General features: G+C 41.8%; 1 protein-coding gene across 2 annotated transcripts in view; it reads right to left on the bottom strand.

The window, feature by feature from the left end:
- march8 (membrane-associated ring finger (C3HC4) 8) overlaps window positions 1-21,241 on the bottom strand; it is an 81,436-nt gene that overhangs the window by 11,343 nt on the left and 48,852 nt on the right. Inside the window, exons 3-5 of one of the 2 annotated variants that reach the window (XM_034151765.1) lie at window positions 10,125-10,175; window positions 2,652-2,731; window positions 1,330-2,250 (exon numbers count right to left, since the gene is read on the bottom strand). In XM_034151765.1, the coding sequence (XP_034007656.1) occupies window positions 1,330-2,250; window positions 2,652-2,731; window positions 10,125-10,175 (1,052 nt within the window). The remainder of the gene's footprint in view (window positions 1-1,329; window positions 2,251-2,651; window positions 2,732-10,124; window positions 10,176-21,241) is intronic. The other variant, XM_034151764.1, reaches the window with a different exon arrangement.

Genomic DNA, 21,241 nt, shown 5'->3' with positions numbered 1-21,241 from the left:
CCAGGAAATATAAAATGAGAAATGAAATGCATTCACAACGTTAGCGCGGGAACGCCTACCTTTAAGTTTCCCTCAAATGTGACCTTTCTGAGATAATGTCACTTCTTCAAAGGCTTCCAATCATTACTTTCTGAAATGTCAATGCAAGAGCTAGCTTATAATTAACATGGCATTCCTCTGTTCAAAACAACAGCCTGCGAGCACCCCGACAGCTCAGGTCAGGCTCTGAGCTCACGCCAGGCTCTGAGCTCACGCCACCTGACAGAAAGCTCCCACGATGTGTGTTTGTGTGTGAGGTCAGAGACTGCCAGGCTATTTGAAGCCAATAATCTGCCTCCTGATCTCTGATCCTGCTCACCTTGCCAAATCTAAGCTCATGTTTCTCTCTCTGCACACAGCTGACGTTCAGTCCGATGTATAATCTGGACTGAACAACGTGCACAGACCAAAGTGTAGAGGAAAAGAAGAAACTAATGTATAATTGACATTAAGTGTTTCAGACCTATCAATCAATTTCTACAGCTGCAAGGTCAAGTATCAACAGACAGATACTGTAACCCTGAGCGTCCAAACTGGATCTATGTAGGGCTCAAAAGGTTTTTCTTGGCGACTTAGTGAGATCTACTGCTAACACACTTCACCTGTAGAGATCAGGAAGGCATGACCTGGTCTGTAACACAAATATTCTTTACAATCTGTTCTTCCTTAAATAGCCTGGCCTATCAGATCGCACACAGACAGTTAAGTGAAAAAGACTGATCACGGCCGTCCATCACAGACTCCATAGGATCCACATTTATTGTGCTGCTTCTGCTTCACTATTTCTCAGAGGAACTAACACTCCTCTGACCCTCTATCTTTTTCTTAACATTGTCATTGCCCCCTATTCCCGCCTCTACTGCAAAGATGACAGCTTACGGGCAAAATCAATCGCACATTTTTGCCAGGCTATGTAAGAAACTTTAAAGTTTCATCGATCTCTTAACAGAGAAAAATGATTTTAAAAACAGCACAGTGAAGGACATGAGATAGTGGAATGAAATTATATGAAATGAAGTCATATTTCTGCTATTAACACAAGATAGGGGTTGAATCAGGACAGCTTATGGTGTTGTACTGTGCATCTAGGTGTCAGCTCCACTCCAGACAGGGGTTATTAATACAAATACTGCTGTGGTGTAGGATATTTGCTGGGTGGTTACACGACAGGATGAGAGGCTCTCCACTACGCCACAGGGCTCTGGGGTTCACTGCCACGGCACAGGGAGGATCTGGGCTCTACCAACAGGAAGGGTGGGTGTGGATTATACCATCCAGACAGTCACCCACCTGCACCAGTCTCCAGAAAGCGAATACGGTGACAGTGGCCCATTTTTCTCTGACAAGGGGGACGAGCAGCAGTCCAAGTCGCTGTCTGGGTCCATAAAACACAGGGGGGCTAGAAGAGAACCTGACCCATCCACGGTGACTGTTAATGGGGCGCCCAGCTGGCATGTTCCCCTTGTAGCTAGGCTGTTCCGGTCCTCCTCAAACACATCGTCATCCCCCAGCAGATCCTCCACGTGGAACCCTAACTCACTGCCTTCCAGCGGGGAGGACTTGAAGTGGATGTGGGAGTCGTTGCTGCCCAGCTCGGAGCAGTGCAGGCTGGCCGAGGTGGAGGATCGAGAGAAGGGAAGAAGGAGACGCAGGAAGTTGGCGCTCGGGGAGTGATGAGGGTGGAGGTGGTTGTTGGAAAGAGTAGGAGGAGGAGGAGGAGGGGCGATGGTGACCGGGTCAGGTAGGGGACAGTTGATGGGAGGGACGCCCAACATGTATTTGTAGTTGTTTGTAAAGGAGGGGATGAGGTGGGGGTGGGGGTTCTGGTGTGTGGGGGCTGCAGCCAGCTTGCCGTTGAGTGTGTGCGCCCTTCGCTCCGCGCCTGGTGGCATGGCAGGCTCTGGCTTGGTCTCCAGCTCCCCCTCGGAGCAGGTTCGGTCTATGAAGTGGAGGCCGCGACAAAGACTGTCCACACGTTGGCCCACGTCATTCAGAGACATAGAAAACTTGAGCGAGCCGCTTGGGCGGAGGTTTGCGGAGGATGGGCGGAGCAGGGAGAGCCAGTCTCGTTGTTTGGCCTGTTTGGAGGCTGGTAGGGCGTCCGTGCAGAGGGTGGCCACGGAAATACCTTCTGAACCATGATAGCTTTTACCGTTTGAGTTCAACAGAACCACTGCAGTGTGCTTCTGACAGTCCTGATCCTGACTGCTGCTGTCACCGTGTTTGTGCATGTGCGTTTATGAAAGAGGAACATGATTGAAGATGGCGGTGAGGACAGAAGGAAAAGGAATGATAAAAGACAAAAAAAGAGAAATGGAAAAGACATCATGCATTTGGAAACATAGGAGCTTATACAAAAGGAAATACAACGTTTTGTGGACTGACAACACTTGTGACCCATGTTTATATATAACCCATTTTACAGCAGGTTACACGAAAACAGGGCTACTTCAAAAAGTGTATTGCTCAAGGGTAAAGGGAAAGCATCATCTACTGTTAAGGTTCTCCAGCAGCAATGGACTGAAAAATAGATAGATGTATTGCCCTTGGGTGTTTATATCACTTTGGACACAAATGACATCATTGGCTGTAAGAAATGAGGATGTTTGTACCTGCAGATGTCCTGGCTGGAGGGGGAAACTGATGTCCTCGAGAAACTGCATGGAGCGTTGACTGAAGTCGGGCTCCCTGCCTGTGGAACAAAACAAAGATATACCTAATAAAAAAACGTCTGAATGATTTTAGAGACAGGATCAGATCAAATTGCCTGTGTTCACTGGAGAGAAATGATCAGTGTGCGAATATGAAGTTTACAGAGAGAGTAAAAGTGCGCCACGCCCTGATGCAAAGGATGATAAAACACAAAACTGGCAGTGAATCTGTCTGATTAAAGTAGTGCCAGGCAAAATGTGTCTCAGTGTGTCTCAGAGCAGGCGAAACACCAGGCTGCTGGGGAGCAAAGCGCTCAGGAGACAGACAGCGAGACAGAAGCAGAGTTATGAAGAATGAGGAGCTGAGAGAGGCACAGCTGGAGGACATGAGGCTGTGGACTCATTCAGCATCCACAGAGGGGTTTTAAACAGATGCTCCTGCAGGTACAAGGATGTTATAATAAAGAAAAAACACCCTTGGCATTATCTAGTGTAGCTTTCACTTCTAAAGCTGGAACAAGGAGTGACTACTGGAAGGTTTTGGACAAAGTGAGGCAAGCTGTTCCCCCTCTGCTCCCACTATTTAGGTTCTGCTATTTACCAAATAAGTGTTGTATCTTTCTCCCCTTACTTTCAACAAGAAAATAAAAACCAAGCATATTATACAAAGTGTTAGTACAATTGATCCAATGACAGCATACAGAGTGTGTACGGTGGGACGGTAAAGAATGGTAGCAGATGGTGTTTGGGTTTCTAACGTAAAGACACGGGAGGCCGGGTTATTTCAATAAGGAACTAATTACCTATTGATTTCATTTCAAACTAAGGGGACATTTATAGCTCGTGGCCTGACACCAATCCATAGAAAATCCATCGTCCACAATATGCCCTTCGGCCTGTTTCTCTGAGCACAGCTTTAACCATCTTTTTTCACACCAACATCCTCCACACTTTTTGATTTCTTTAATAGTTCATCAAGGGTTTCTTTAGATTTTCCGATTTTAATAGTTGACATTCAAGGCTGCTGTTTGGGGCTGCTGCAGGCGTCTGGAGTATAAAATGAACAGACAGCTCTAAGAAGTGTGTGAGGAAGAAAAAGATTAGATCAAAGTAATAAAACATTATAATAGCAAACAGCGCTATATTTAACCGCAGGCTGCTTCAGCTCTACACCTTCTACAAAGAGGGACACATGCAGAGTTCAAGCATCATTTGACTGAAATCTGAGTGTACATTGATCCAAAAAAAGTAGATCATGTTTACACTGACAACATTGAAAAGTACCTTTATTCCTTATCTTTATTCTTACTGAGTAAATATCCCAGAGCTGCCTTGCCTCTGTTAATCATTTGTGTTGCCAACTGAATGGCAGATTGATTCAGGCTCAAACAGCAGAGATGATAACAGAGTGGAGATAATAATGATTAACTTCTTAACGGCCTGCACCAGTTCAGACATCTGCTCTCTCATAACTGCCCTCTCTTATGACAAGGACCTTTGATGAGGGAATGAGTGTCGGCGGCGAGTTATGGAGCACCAAAACACTGTGGGAGATGATTTCTCAACAAGTGCTGGAAATGTGTGTCAAGTGGTCATATTTTACTTTAGAAACTGTAAACTGTGAAAATTAGGATTATTTTCAGTTTATCTAATCAGTCCTTGTTTAATTTGTGTCTTTGGCTCTGTTGTGCTAATTAGATGTAATCGTGGCTCATATCCTGTTCTCCCTGTGATTAACTGTTTATTGTGCTTGGATACAGTCTCTCCACTCTTTATCATAACTGTTTATTTAACCTCTCTCCGGTAGCGCTCCCACTCGCTTCAGCCATGCATAAATCATCTTCTTTTACACTATAGTTGTAACTTCTTCTGCTCCTCAGCCTTCATTCTCCTCTCCCTGATCCACCTGTACCTTAAGGAGAACTATACCTCTCATTTTCTAGCTATAGGGGCCTTTGAAAGAATAACCTTTAAAATCCAACAGCAACAATGAATCACTGCCTCCCCGTGAGAAATGTCTTGCACATAGACCGCGTGAATGGACCAGATGTTAACAAATGTCAAAGGAAAAGCATCAAAGAAGATAAACATCAACACTGACCTTGAGAACAGTACAACATCCTCATCAACATCACTTTCGGATCATTGTAAATGTGACACTGCCCACCTGTTATGTTAGTATATTATTAAATATCATATTTCCTGTATTAACTTAGGGATGAATAAGGAATAAAGGCATTTTTCACCAAAAGCATTTTGTTGTAAAGCCATTGAAGTCTGGATGCCATGAGGGTCAGAGCCAGCTTCAGTAGAAAGCAGTAAAAAATGAGCATCGCTGCCAGAAAGAGAAACCCTGCCAGAGGAAACTAAACAAACCAGAATGTGTTCCAAAACATTAATAATCAACTAAACAATTTTTTTTAAATACTGGCTTTGCTTGGCGCTTGGTATCAACATCAGTGGTCTGCCAAGCTGAGCGGGACAGCAGAGATCTGGAGGACAGACCTGGACTGTGCTCTGCAGCAATGGAGCCTGAAACAGCAACACTATAGGAGCTTGAATGGTAGAGCACCACCAGATGTTTGGCTGACTCTCAAACGCAGCGTACTGAGCAGTGGGTCGTTGCGTTGTGTCTTTATGAGGATGTAATAGTTTAATTCCTTCCAGAACAGTGTAGGAGGCATCGCAGCGCCCTTGGCCCTCCGCTGCAGAGAGACACGGCTACAGCTAAAGCCTCCTGACCTCGCCAAGTGGAAAATCAACTCTTGCCAAATCACCGGGCAATCATCAGCCGCTAAAGCTTTCAGAGCTGCTTTAATATATACCACACTGACCGTTTTTTCTAAAAATGCTGATTATTGCCCTCCCTCAACTTCACCTTTCTTTCACAAATCTCCAGACAGAAACAGCTCGATAAGAGACACCTTCTGAATACATGAGTCAATGAAAGAAAAGTACACATAAAAGGACTGTAATGAGTTATTGGCATTGGCTCACATATATATTTATATTGAAGACCATGCATGCACCTTAATCCCTCAATATCACATTTATGAACAATTTACGCCTGGTCTAAATGCTGAGGCTTGTTTTCTTTTTTTGCTATGATAACGTGCAATTACGTATCTGCCACTACTAAATACTGGTAATATTTACATTAATTATGTGACCGTCTATGTTTCGTGTTTCTTGTAGAAATGTAATTGCTCTTTTTACTGCACTTTTAGTGTACAGTTTTACTATTATGTTGCTGTTTTTATTGTATTTCTGTAACTCTGGCAAAACAATTTCCTTCGGGATAAATAAAGTCTTATCTTATCTGTTTTTTTTATATATCTCCCTCTCTGTCTTTCTCATGACAGGTTTTCCAGTGAGTTAACTGGAGAGTGGATGTGTTATGATTCATCCTTAAAGAGGACACATTTGTTAATTTGAAAAAAACATCCAACAGTTCAGTGACTGTCTATAACATAAAAGGGACCCGAAGTATCCTGCCAGGTATCAGTATAAAACTAGAGCTGCTTTGACAGAAACAAATTACTCTGATGTTTGAGTTCCCATACAAAACCATCCAGACTGTAATGTGAGGCCAAGTTGGGGATGTTCCTCTCAGGCCGATGCTGTGGTTATTTATGTAGAGAGATATCTTTTAAGTAGGTCAACAATTGTGGATACGAGCACATTTTTTGATTTGATCTGACACGAGCGGATGTGATTCAGCTTGAATCGGAGCCATGTGAAGCAAGGCAGGGTTTGTTGTGGTGTCCTTATTCGAGTCTGGCTGCAGCTCATGTGGAAATGAATGAAAACAAACACGTGTCAGTCCAAATCATTTATTTAACGCTCATTAGCGGCGGCACGTGCATAACTTAAATTAAGTTCTTATCAGCTGTACATTTAACTAGGATTATTACAACTGCCATTATCTTTCATTATATGGAGTGTACTTGACCTACATTTTGTATTCTTTCAGCAAAGGGGATGGTTTCACTTCATGTTCATCGTGCAGAAAGCTGGGAACAGCATATATGCATGAAATAAACTTCCGTAGTCTCTTAGATTATATTCTGATTCAAGCAGCTTCCACGGAGAATGGTTTCAGGAAGGAGAAAATATATAACACATCCATAAAAATGTATTTTCTGTCAATAGTTTCAAGAGGACTTTTTCTATTTCCCGTAGGTTTTCAAAACAGATCTTGTGTTTCAAAGCTTGTAACCTTTTCCATCAAAAGTGACTGATGTTAAACTGCCATTCTTCTACCGCTGAGATTTCTGGCAGACTTGTGCGTCCAGAGAACAATTAATACAGATTTAAAACCAGCCAATAATTTGTGTTTCCTTTTAGGAGTGAGCAGGAAACACCAGGTGGCAGGTAGATTGCTGGTTATTAATTAAAAACTGTCAAACTTAAGAGCCTTTTTCATACTTTATGTCTATCACTCCATGACACACACATTTGTCAGAGAAATGGCGCTCCATGAGGAACATTCAATGCACAGAAACAAACTAATTAAATCCAACCCTCTATTTACGCATGAGAATACCTGGCACTATCATTTTGGGCCATATTGTGTGTGTGGAAAGCAAAAGCAACCAGAGAAAAACGTACTGACTTCTATGATTCTAGACTTTACATTCAGTTGTGTTGTTCAAATTAGACTGAATGTTTGAAATACCAAGTTTTTTTCAAGCCATGTTGAGAGTTGATCTGTTTCAACTCCATTAAAATACCAAACCTACACTTTCCTGTCACAGCAAATATAATTTGCCGGTCCGACAAATATAAACTCAGCCAGCCCGGCTCAGTCCAAAGGTTGCAAAATCTGAATGCAAACACCTCTAAAGCTCACCAATTAACATGTTGAATCCATGGTTGAATCTTGTATCTGAAGAAAAAAATCTCTATTTGCCATTTTATCAGCTACCAAAGGTCATGTATTTAGAGCTGATAACTATATTTAGTTTTATCGCACAACTACATCACATGATAACAAGTTTATCATCTCATTTTTTTTGTATTGTAAGTGTAATTAAATACTACATTTGTCCATTGTAAATATTTTAAATTTGAAGTTGGTTCAGCTTTGACAGAGGTTTTACTTTTAACGATTAAATCAGTGGTAAGATAAGATAAAATACTTTCCTTTAAATAATAATCCTTTATTGATGCCCATTGTGGTCTTGCAGTAGCACAAGGAGGTACAGATACATAGAGAAAAGTAAGAAAAATACATATAATAATTGAGTCTATTTAAGTCTATAAAATAACAATAATTAAGCAATAGCTCCGCTTCGCGTCGGGCCGAACCACGCCCCTTAGCTGTGATATAATGAGCATATACCACGGCCTGAAGTGAGGGATACTGAGTTGTTGTGAAAAGTAACTTACAATTCTACCCGTGGTATACGCTCAGTATACCACGGCTAAGAACCAATCAGATTGCTTGATTTTACTTGTCCGTTTTATAAGGAAATATAACACACTGTACAAGAGTATTTCAACTCAGTGGTGCAGAAATTGTAGAAAATGTAGAACATCTTTGATATCCAGACATGACAGATCAACAAAGAGATTCCACATGCACAAATAGAGATTTTTACTTTAAACTTTGATGATTTTACTTGCCTTAAAGTGTTGTGTCATGATTCTGTGTATTAAATATCAAATTACTCAGTGTAGGTATAAAAGTCTTACTTAGTTTTTATGCAACCACATCTAGTACCTGTATCAAATTTAACAAAAGTAAATTGTAAGTTTATTCCAACAGATTAAGCAACAATCAGTGATTCAATTTAAGTAAAGTGGTTCTTGTTATAGTATAGTATGTACAGTAGCCACACATTATTCACTCTAGACTGGGAGTTACACATAAGGCAACAGTATTTTAAAGTTTGAATATAGGGTTTATATTTGTCACTCAGGTGCATGAATTTCCATTTCCCTAATGTTTGAAGAGTGACCGGCGTGTGGATCAAACATTGTTGCAGGAGCGGTCCCATGGTAATGATCTGACCCTGACATCTATTAGCTCAAGTACAGGGTTTATCCGATTAGAGGCTCAGGAGAGTGAAAGCAGAGAGTCAAAGCAGAGTGTATATTTTCCCGAGGGAGCAGGGAAGAGGTGAGTGAGGAAGGAGAGGGTGAAATAGAGAAAGACAGGAGCCACTGATGCCCCTTCCACACCAACGTGGTTCCCGTTCTAGCTCAGTGCTAGAGCTTTTCTGGTTCGGAACCGGTTTTTCTTTTCAGCCCCCGTTTTGTTCACACCGCCGAGAGCCCGACTGGTGCTGCCGCTGCTGCGTCATGACGCCACCGTTTACGTTGCTGATTTTCTCCCCAACTGCGTCGGGTCGATGATCGTGTTGCTTTTAATCATACGAAGCCAGATTAAATTAAATAACTACTTCTCAACCCTTGTACTTTTCTCCAGAGTGCCGTGGTTCATTGTTTATTAATTTGTTCAGCGGCATTTACCGACCGCTGCAGTGCTGGCCGCTGTTTGGCATCACAACGCTGTTATGAACATTTCTCTGGTATAAAATGGGTGATGCTAGCATAGCAACCGAAGCTAAACTGACTATCTTGACTACTTGTTGCTATCCTATTGTGGCATAAGCGTATTTTTCATTATGATTCTACTTGTGATAGTCGGACATGAGTCATGACAACCTGTGCAGCCCATGTATTGATTCCATCCGATAGCTGCTATAATACAAAACAAAACGTCTGCCTGCTCTCCACAATGATCAATGACAGCGAACGGATGGTCAAAGTAAGGTACAAATAAACAGAATCACAATAAGCCTGGTTAGTGTTGCCTGACTTATTAAGTAAGTTTTTTTTTTTTTTAATAAGTGTGTGGTTGCCTTCTAGTCACTTTGGTCAGCGCTACTGCTTGTTACAACTTTCATTTGCCGTACTCGCCATAAACTGTTATTGCTCAGGTTGATCCCGCCCCTGCCCCCGCCTCCGACGTAAGCGGTTCTTGCTTCTAGACCGAACATTTTTTGGAGCTTGAAAAGCACCGGGTTTCGGAGCTTAGAGCCGGCTCCGCTGCGGTGTGAACAGGAAAAAACGGTGCTTTTCAGGCTCTAGCTCCGAACCGGCCCTGGAAACGCGTTGGTGTGAAAGCCCCAAGAGAGAGAGAGAGACTTCCTGTCTGACAGAGAGCCACAGGGAGCGGAGGTGTGAAGCCAAGTCTGCTCTCTGGAGGATGATCAGCGGGGCCCCACTGATTGGGATGATGTGATTCAGGAGTGGCAGGTTATCTATCATCTACTCTCTCTCTGTTTCTCCTGTCAATCTCCACCTTTCTTCACAGCACACCTCCGTCCCCCTGTCTTTCTGTTCTCTCACTTTTCTTTCTTTGTGACAGAGGAAAGCCATACATCATTCATTCAAATTGCTCCTTTTTGTGTGTGCTTTTCTCACCTTTGATATATTGCTGGACCGGCTTGCAGAATGCCCCAGGGGCTTCTCATTCTGAAAAAGAGAGAAGAAGAAAGACAGCTCAAGTGGGTGCTAAAAACTCATGCAGGAACAGAACAAAATGCTCATAATCCACACATGCATTCTGCACAGTCAGAACTGACATTCGCCATATTAGCCGCGTTCACACCGCAGTACTTTTCCCACTTTAGTTCAGAATAACTGCATCACACTGTAATGAATGGTGCTGTGTTTGAGCATTTGAAACCAAACATACATCAACAGTCTGTTACAGCAACAACTAATATGCTCACCATTACAATGTCAAAATAATCATTGTAACATTTGCTAGTTAGCACTAAACACAGTACAGCTGAGGCTTGATTAGTTTTGAAGATATTTGGTCATAAACCAAAATTGAATTTTGATGAGGGCATTACGAAAAGGGAAGGGCAAAATAAAGTTATTACAATTCATCCTGAGGGACAAATTCATGTCTGCACCAAATGGTTCGCAAATGCATCTATTTGAGATTCAGGTATTTGACTTAATTAGTGAAATGTTGTCCTGCTGGGGGCATTACAGAGAGTCAAGGGATCACCAATGTCAGTAGGATTTGTCCTCTTGGCAACGAATGAATGTCTGCACAAAATTGCATGCCAATCGATTTTTATGGACGTGGAGAAATTCCAGTCTGGAACAAAGTAGTAGATCGACCAACAGACCTACATTGTCCCATGAGTCAATCAATAACAATCATGCCGATTTTAGTAACAATGCAAAAACGATGGTGAAGATATGATAAAGTGAATGCAGAAATGTTTTGACTACAGCAGGAATAGGAAGGACTGATTCATGTTTTTACTCCTTACAAGCAAAGCTTCATTTCTCAGCAGCTGAGCCTGAGCTGTTTGGCATCTTAAGTTGATAAATCAAGTTTCTCTGGCGTGAGACGAAAGGAGGACAAGCTGATTACATAAAAAATCCGTCCAAACTACAAATCAACTGGTGTCACAATATTTGTATCATTACCCAGGGACTGTAACAGGCCAATGCTGTCAGTACAGTCAAGTTTTTTACAAGGGCTTTAATGATCTGTGTTCAGGGGCTGCATCAGAGAAGATAAACAGCCATCGGGGCGCTGTTCTGCATTTAGTTAGTATTGAAGCCTTGAGTAGTTTCTTAATGAATAATCAATCATAGTTACATAATGCCGAGTTCACATCGGCTGTGGTGCCTTGAACATAAAATGTCAATAAAAGGGAAATCAGCTCTGCTTATACCATCTATAGACTGTAAACGAACAGTGGAAGTAGATTAAACGTGGCAAACATTTCTTCCAAGCTCCCATAAATCAACAATTTTCTTGAATTCTTAAGCAGAAAGATCACAACCTGACCCAATATTTGGTGTACTTTGTGATGATTTGAGCTCATTCAAATGTATTTAAGAATATGCACCATGTAAGCACAGGAGAAATAGCTTAAGGTGATATTGAAAACACCATCAATCTTCTTTTTAAAGACAATTTTCTACTCTTATGTAGTCCTTATTATCCAAGCAATGTTGTTGTGTGTTTTCACCAGTAGAGATACTGTAAGCCTTCAGTGTGGCTGATAAAAACAAGTAGATTATTATTGAATTTATATTCTTCTACACTAGCAACCCATTTGTTGGTGTTGGGAACTCAATTAAAAGCTTTTGCAGCCCTGGACATCGAGGGCCAGTTGGTAATCCAGCTTTCAGAGGAGGACACCAGCAGAGACACATGAAGAGTTGAATACTGGCACCACGAGAAGCAGCAGCTTGTGTGTTACCTCTGCACCCCTTTTCCAAAAAGGAAGTACAATAACCTTTCCTCTATAATCATCTGAACTCTGAACCACGCACACACACACACACACACACACACACACACACACACACACACACACACACACACACACACACACACACACACACACACACACACACACACACTTGTTCTTAATTACTTCAGCACTTTACTCATGTCTTGAGTGTGTGAACAATTCTCTCCAAGAAAGAAGAGAAGAGCGCGACAGAGAGAGAGAGCAGAGAGAGAGAGAGAGAGAGAGAGAAGTAGAGAGAGAGAGTAGAGAGCAGAGAGAGAGCATAGAGAGAAGCAGAGAGACCGAGGAAGAGAAGGAGAAGAGGAGGAGCGCGAGGAGAGCGAGAGAGATGAGAGAGAGGCAGAGCGAGAGAGAGCAGAGAGGAGAGAGAGGACGAGCAGAGATGAGAGAGAGCAGAGGCGAGAGAGAGAGAGAGAGCCGAGATAGAGAGAGCGAGAGATAGAGGAGAGAATCTATCTGCGTCGTCTCGATCTCTCTAGAGAGAGAGCTAGCTCTTCTCTCTCTATCTTCGTCTCTACTCTCTCCTCTCTCTCTCTCGCTCTCTCTCTCTCTCTCTCTCTCTTCTCTCTCTCTCTCTGTCTCCTCCTCTCTTCTTGCCCCCTTCATACTCCGTCCATATTTTTGTCCTCCCTCACTCAACTCCTGAAGTACATTTAAACTACCAAACCCACCCGACAGATTACATGCTTGTATAAAAGATCATTTGTATATAGTCTCGGATTATAACTATTGGGTTTGGAGAACAACAACGTGCCCAGCACCCGCATCCAAACACACAACGTATTGACATTAACACGACTGTCCTTACCTCTGTAGTATTATTGGAGAGGCTATGAATTTGTGGTCAGAGCAGAGAGTGCAATTAAACACGCATGAGACCCCTCTTATGTCTTAATTTAATTCTCCTACAGTCAACATATCACAGAGCAATAATAAAAGTGTCCATTATCTGATGAGGCAAAGAGCTGACATTTAATCAAGAGGAAAAACACATTTCTCAGAAAAACATATTTACGAAATGTCCTGTCACATTGATAAACTAAAATGTCAACTGTGAGCATGTGGCCATTATCTTAAATCAACTATCTTCTGCTTTAATCTGCCAATCTCCTGTACGATTAACTTTCTGCCTGATGCAGGGACACAGGAAGTACAGGAATAAGACCAGAAAAAGCTTTCAAAAGAACAATGCTTTCACCAGTGGTTCTGCAGATATAACTCCCCTAGTGTACTAGTTGATAAAAGTGAAGCAGTCTCACTGTCATTTCTTCTTCACTGTCCTCAATACAATGTCACAGCACAATAAGTAGAGCTCTCAATGGGTGCAATTTGTGCAGCCAATCAATCGTCAGATTGTCAGGGGATGATAATCCAGGGTTGTGAGTGTTTTTCTTCCTTCAGATGACAGAGGGGAATAAAAGATCCTCACCCCTAGTCCTTTCTCCTTGTCCAAAAAATGGAGTAACAAGCAGATGTGCCGAGGGTTTCTGCAAAATAAACAGGCCACAAGTGGACCAATGTTTTCCTTTCATGGGCAGCAGTGATCGAAGCAGAGAGGCCACAGACGGATCACAAAAGATGAAAAAAGTAAGTATCAACATAATTTTGATATTTACCATAAAAAGCGTGACCACATCACCCCAATCTGGCCTCATTGCACTGGCTTCCAGTTCGGTTCAGAATAAGATTTTAAACTCCTTTTATTTGTTTTCAAAGCCCTAAATGGGCTGGCTCCGGCCTATATAGCCGAACTCCTCCATCGCTACACCCCAGCCAGAGCCTTAAGGTCGGCTGATCAGCTGCTGCTGATCGTGCCTAAGACCAGGCTTAAAACCCGAGGGCACCGAGCATTCGTAGCCCCAGGCTCTGGAATTTTAAATCGACACTTAAAACTCATTTCTTCTCTCTGGCCTTCTAGCCTTCTCTTATCAAGCTCCACTTTTGTGGAATTCGGCTTCCGGTTTGTGTTCGGGCGGCCGATAGCCTATCCGTTTTATTGGTACGCTTATGACCTTCCTTTTTGATAAAGCTTATACAGTAGCTGATATAATAATCTAATAAGACTGCATTGACGTAGATACGCTGTGCATCTTCACCTATATTTGGGTCCTTGCTCTTTCACTTAAATCCTAAAAACTTGGATCGTATATTGAAAAATAAGGTTATTACTACTACTCATTCTTCTAAATCTTGTCTCTCTCTACTTCTCATACTCTCTACTCCTGTAATCGATTCTTTCTATCCTCTCTTTATCCAAAACCTTTTCCCTCTCTAACCTCTCGAGGGAAACAGGTTTGCAGAGTGGCTTAGGCAGGCCGGGGAGTGTTACGATTCGTAGACACAGCGTACCTCCCTGTCTCTCACCAATTTCCAACTAAGGCTCCAGTGGGGACTTTGTTCCCTGTGTGTGCCTCTCCACCTCTGTGTCTTACTCTCTTACATGCTACCCTTTTCCCTTAACCTATCCTAAGGGAGTGCTTGTTGTTCCTTCTGTCTGTCTGTGTCTATGTATTCTCATGTTCCGATTAACCCAGCCACATTTTTCTTCTTTTGTGTCTATATCGACGCCGGGATCCGGAGTCGAAGCTGATCCTCTTCCTGTGGTCCTGTGCCCTGGATCCTCTATCCTGGATTAAGTCGTGGACTTCGGGTCGTGGCTGGGCCTGTCTCTGCGGTCCTGCCTGGCTCTCGTCATGCTGCTTCCCTGAAGGCTCCCACAGGATTGTTCTCGTGGATTCATCTTCTTATTATAGACACATGCATTTCCTAACATTCGGTCTACCTACGCTGTCAAACGTATTATCTCTTCGATTTACACACAGCATCTATTGCACGCCTGTCCGTCCTGGGAGAGGGATCCCTCCTCTGTTGCTCTCCCCGCAGTTTCTCCCATTTTTTCCTTTAAACTGTGGGTTTTTCTCCAGAAGTTTTTCCTTGTACGATGTGAGGGTCTAAGGACAGAGGGTGTCATTTTTCCTCATACTGATATTCTGATCAAACTGTGCTGTTGTATTAGCTGTATAATGTCTTTACTGTAGGGTATTTTTATTATTTGTACAGCACTTTGGCTCGACCACAAATCGTTTATAAATGTGCTATATAAATAAAACTTGATTTGATTTGATCATTTGTATGCGTGTTCTCTTTATTTCTAACCTAATTTCTCTGAAAATGCTTTCAACTGTTACCTGTACAAGATCTGTCACCTTCACTGCTACCATGACTGAAACTACAAAGCGCCTTATTCTCTGGGCTCATGCATAATTCTGATAAAGAAGGTTCAGGTTTCACACATCACTGTGTCCATCTTTCTCCACCTCCTCTGTGGGTCTGTAGCCTTTGATAGCACAACTTTCAGCCTGGACTCTGAAGACTCCAGGCTTGTAAGAAAACGAAGCTCTGGAGAGAACGACAGAAGAGGAGAGGTCAGATTCAGAGGCTTCGCTGCGTCCCTCAGGGCTCTGTACTCGGCCCACAGGGAGTAGGGCTCAGCTCACTTTTATGCAAGAATCTTAAAAGATAAAACCTTTTTGAGGAGACACATTTTAAAGAAGAAAGATTAAATTCACAAAGTTGTTATCACCATTCAAACTTTTTCACCATCTGAGCAGCCTGTGATGAACAGTCACAGATTGGGCAGAAGCTTCTTATGGGGTGAATGGCCGGGCTACAGCTCAGTTGTTTCCAACTTCTTGAACGTTAAGTCTTGGTAGTTTTCCCTTGTTTTATACCACTGTTAACTGATTATATTTGGGTTTGGGACTTTTAGTCAGAGACAATATTTAAAGATATCACCTTAATCTCTTAGAAATTGTAATATTATTTCTAAATAAATTCACACAACCACAATTTATCATAAGAAAATAGAGCCTGAAAATATTGAAATTGTATTTATTATTTCCCGCAGCCCAATATGATATATTGTAAAAGCCTGTTTAGTCTGACCAGCAGTCCTTATTAAAGTATGCTCAATGTACGATCATATATGATAAAAACAAAAGCATAAAATGCTCACATTAAACGAACTGAACAACAGAATGTTTGGCAAGTGATTAAATAAAATGTCATGTCTATCGATTAACAGCTGCAGCTCCTTATAATGTTATTCTGATTGTACAACACTCAATTACATCACAAAGCATTTAAATGCATGTGGTGTATTTAAGCAAAAACATTTGTATTCAAATACTATTGCATGACTGATTGTGAAGAGTTAAAGTTGAAAGTTACATAAACCAGCCAAAGGCAAATGTCTCCTATTTTGTTGACAAACATTTCTGCACTATTTCACAGCAGTGTCTCGCCAAAGGCAGAGCGTAAAGATTTTAGTTTATTCATGTTTCAGGGTCAAAACCAACCTGAGACCTAACATCAGCGAGGCTTACTGCACCATCTGCACTCGACTTTACAACAGATTCAGTCCCAACACAGACATGGCATGTGATTCTCAATGTCAGGCTTCAACTTGTCCTTTGTTCCATCATGAGATTGAGACAGTTTAAAATCAACAGATAGATCTTCAAAAAGGGAAAATCCACTAATGTATACTTATTATTATTGTATACTGCTTATGCATTACATATTAGCATGCATGCGTAGCTATGAAATGTGTTTAATGCCTCTCTTTTCCTCCACTGACTTCATCTATTTTGACTTATCTTTACCTCCTGGGGTATTTTTAAACATCCCTCAGAGGACTTGCCTGGACTTGCCTGGACATCTGCTCTCCAGCGGAGAGAGTGATAGTGACTGAGCCACTCGTAGTAACAGTTATGTAACAAGAGTTTGTTTTCCAGCTGTGAATAAGCAGAACCAGTGCTCCTTTACAACAGCCCTTAAGCTGCAGTGCAGTGTAAAAATCAACCATCAGATACCCTCATTGCCAGCAAAATGTAGAAGCCAACATTTCTGTTGCCTGGAACACAAATATAAACATATAATACTGCAAAACAATTCAAGCTAGGGTTAGAGCATCAACATTCCTCAAGTCACTTTAGAAACATCATTAACTTCAGCTTTCTCTGTCTCAGTGCAAATCATAGACTGCTGCTCCACTAGCGACTGTAATAAAAGACCACCTGTTTTCAGAGGTTAATGGAAATAAAACAATGCTTTTGGACTGATAATTGGTGGGATGTGTGAAATCTATTTCAGTCAGGAGGCAGGAAATTGATTCTTGTTGATGAAGGGCATTTGAACAGTCTTGGAAACATGACCTCCATCCAACACAATATTCAACAATGCAGAATGCTTTCTCTAATGAAGTATAAAATCTAGTTACGGAGATGGACTTTCATGCAATAAACAACTCCTTGCTGTGCGTCCCAAACTGTGACAGAGAAGACCAGAGGGGGCCAGATAACTCACTTCATCATTTCCTGGTACAAATAGCTGACATCGTAACAACACTAAGAGGGAGTGACAGAGATTGTTGGAAAGAGATGGAAGAAGAGACACAAAGGAGGAGACAGAAGCCAGATGAATGATAGCCATCAGACAGTGGTAATAAGGTGACTGTCAAATAAATTGAATCAGTGAAATTAATTGGACGTACGTCTGCATGCAAGTGGGTCTCTCTTTTCTTTCTTTCTCAGTCATTTTATTACAATTCTAAGTGAATTCTGCAAGCTGCTTAACTCTTCATTCAACAGAAGCGGTTTCATTTCACAATAATCACAGTTCAGTGTCCAGCAGCTTACCTACACCTCCGTCATCGACAGCTTAAAACAACAAAGCTTTCCTTATGCATGCTGCTAAGATAAAAGTTAGATCACATGTAATATGTTATGTGTTGTGGTAGTATTTAAAAAAGGTAAATAGACCATAAACAATTCAAGAAGCAGTCCAACAGTGTAATACACCCTAAAAAAACAAAACCCATTGGTCGGTGAATCCTTTCCTAATTAAACTATATTCATTTTTAAGTGAAGGGTTAAAGCATCTAAATAAAGATGAAAGAAATCTAAACATACAAATAATATTTAAAAAATGTTACAGATAAACTGTCTAATTCAAACCAATAATTCGCCATGCTTTTAAAAAAAAGAAAGAAAATGGTCTAAAACCTTTGACACCTTTCCACTGGTGAGGGATATGTGCTTTCTGAAATTGTGAAGTAGATAGAAGCTTTGAAAGGGTGAAATTCATGTCAGTATTGTGTGTAGTCTGACAGTAAAACACAAACCCATGCATCGATGGACTCATGGATTCTGAATTCAAGTTGTCAATGTCACTCTTAAAGTAGCGACATGATACAAATGGATCTTAAAATAACTTCAGCAGAAACAACAACACACTAAAGTGCCAGCAACCAGGACCACTTTGTTTTCAGTTCACATATGAAGCCAGAGATAAACACACATTAGACTGACAGGTGAGAGAGTAAAGCTTGTAGATCTGCAGCTTTAACAGAGATTTGTAGCAGACTGCACAAGGCAGTGTTTACATCTGAATAGTTTTTCCTGAAATAAATGGCATAAGCATGCCATGATCTGCTTAGGGCTGATCCTTCTGCCAAATGCAGATTTAAAAATGAGGCCATCCTTTTAAAAATGCACACGTTGCTGCAGACGACAGACATTTTCTTTCACAGACAGAGATAACATATTCCTCCACATAGTCTCTGTACCTCAGAGAAATCTCTCTCAAATCACATGCATCAAAAACCAGTGATATCAAGTAGGCCACATAAACCACTCTTAATCTAAAAATACCACTGTCATGTACAAAAATGCAACACAAATCTTGAGTCAACATGGCACTGCCTATCTCCTCCCTCACTGACTAAAGTGCCACCAGGAAAGGAATTTGGCTTTGTGTGGTTTCCTATCTCCTGTCGATGTCCAGCAGCCATTCCAGGAGGAGGACAGGATACATCAGAAATAAAGTAACAACAACCAATGAAGAGCTAAACTGACCACTAACTAGAGTGCTAACCAAACCAGTTGACTGCTATACAGAGATGTCAGTTTAGAGAGTATAGTTCGCAACACAGATATTGTCTCACCTGGCATTCTGTTTGAGGGTAAGATTGAATTTACCCGAGGGCATTATCTCAGCACAACTCAAGCCTTGCTGTGTCCGCCTGTGGTATCTCTGTGTGCATTATAAAACCAAATCTAACTGAAATAGCACGTAAAGTGAGACTGCAGGCCAAACACATCCGTTTTTGCACACAGCATTCGTGTGTGAAAGAGCATGTTTGTCCGACGGCTCCTGGGCAGGATGTGCAATTGAGAGCTTGTGGTTTTCCCTCATGTTTCTCTTCCTGTATCTTTCCTCATCTTTCCTCATCTCGGGCATAATTACATCAGTAAGTCCAAACAGGATAAGAGGAGAGACTGTGACCATTATATTCAGTGCAGGACCGTGGCTTTATGGCAGTATTGTAGATGTATTACCAGAGTGTTATCCAACAATAATGAACACTGAAGTAAGAAACAGAACATGAAGGCGAAGGGAAACACGATGAACAGAAAATGTAGGGTGTGATTCCTTCATTAAGAGAGCAAGAGATCCAAAGATGTGCGGAAGTTATTTTTGTGACTCCGCTGTGAGGCCACATTTCCTCATTAGCTACACTTGGGGTCAGGCTCATCCCCATGACATAAGTCATTATTTATTGCTTGTGTGGAAAAAAAGCAAGCTACACATAATTAGTTGCGCAGAGTGCCTGCTAATTAGCTCCATTATTAGTGTGTGAACCCTTAGTCCCCTTGTGAAATAATCCTTCAATAATGCGCTGGCAGAAACAAAGAAACACTTTCAAGTGCCTTAGAGGTCGCCTCGACAAAGATAGGAGTGGAACGATTGAATTATTGACCAAGACTAGTATTAAATGACGGGTAGAAAAACCCCAATTCACTGAAACTTCAGTTGAGACTCGCAGACTCCCTAGCCAATTTTAAAACTAGGAGTCCATAACAGCTTGAGGCCTGATCCCACTAAACAGCTTCTATATAGCTAGCAGCAGCTGCTTAGAGAAGCATTAGCTCTGGCGCCCGCTGGGAATATGAACATCCTATCTGAAGAAACACTTGAAACAAGTTCCTCTTTTAAAAAAAAAAATTCAGCACCAGCGTTTTGAATATTAACTGCATGAGTTTTCGGCACAGTCGGATGTTAAAAATGGTCCTCAAGGGTTTTAAAAAGAGCTCTTTCAGAGAAAACAACACGACAAAGAGAGAAACAACAGTGTTAACGGAGATGCTGTGGGCATGTTGCAGAATACCTCAATTGTGAGTGAAAACATCACAGTGCTGAGCAAAAACACCACTATACTGTATAGCACAAACTCCTGTGTGCATGATGCACTCTTACTTTCTCTCCTCTACTGTCCAGCCTCATCTCATTCTGTCTTCCCTCTTCTTCCTCATTTCTCCTCCTCCCCTCTCCAACAGGTTTTCTAAGCTCTGCCATGACATGTGACTGCATTAATCTCGCCCTCCCTCCCCCGCAGCTGCAGATTTGACACAAAGCTCAGTGATTTGGTGCATCAGTCGATGATGTGATATGCTAAGCTGTGGTTCGAGAGTGGGGAATATACGTACATCAGGTCAGTTTCTGTGAGCATCCATAAGTTAACAATCGCTCTCCACAGGGAAGACTTTTCTCTTCCACACCATAAGTAGAGTTGGTTGCAAAAATACAAAAACTCAGACAGAGCAGAAGGGTTAGTGGGTTCATGTGGGCTGATTCTGACCAGATATGGTATTTTTACAAAGTCCTGTACTTAAGTAGCCAATCGCAAAACACTGTGACAGCACACAGCCAGCCTGAAGTCATTATTGCACAAAACAGTGATTATTCTAAAAAAGGAAAGTAAAGTCGATATAACAATGCTCATGGGGCGTTCGGGTTCATGAGTCACATACTGTATTTCTGTACACCCCCACTCATCCAGAACAAAGGGCAGAAGCACAGGAGAAAGTGGGTCAACCTTTCACACTGAAGGGGTGGCAGATGCTCCTCTGAACCGCACAAACAAACATGAACAGTACCGTCATGCATGCACGCCCAGGCACCGACTGCTCAAAGCCACAGTCCCTGATGAATAGAGCTGAATACATGAAAACACTTGCATTATATAAAAGAGAAGCAACACAAACGTAATGTAAACACATTCATGCAGACATTACTGTGACCGGATAGACAGATGGATCAATGCTGACTGTCTCTGCTCTCCATGTATCCCCTTACTCTGTCACACACACACGCATACTAACACAAATAGACAAAACAACACAGTCC

This window comes from Trematomus bernacchii, unplaced genomic scaffold (genome assembly GCF_902827165.1).
Source record: "Trematomus bernacchii unplaced genomic scaffold, fTreBer1.1, whole genome shotgun sequence".
NCBI lineage: Eukaryota > Metazoa > Chordata > Actinopteri > Perciformes > Nototheniidae > Trematomus > Trematomus bernacchii.
This window is presented reverse-complemented; position numbering and strand designations above follow the sequence as displayed.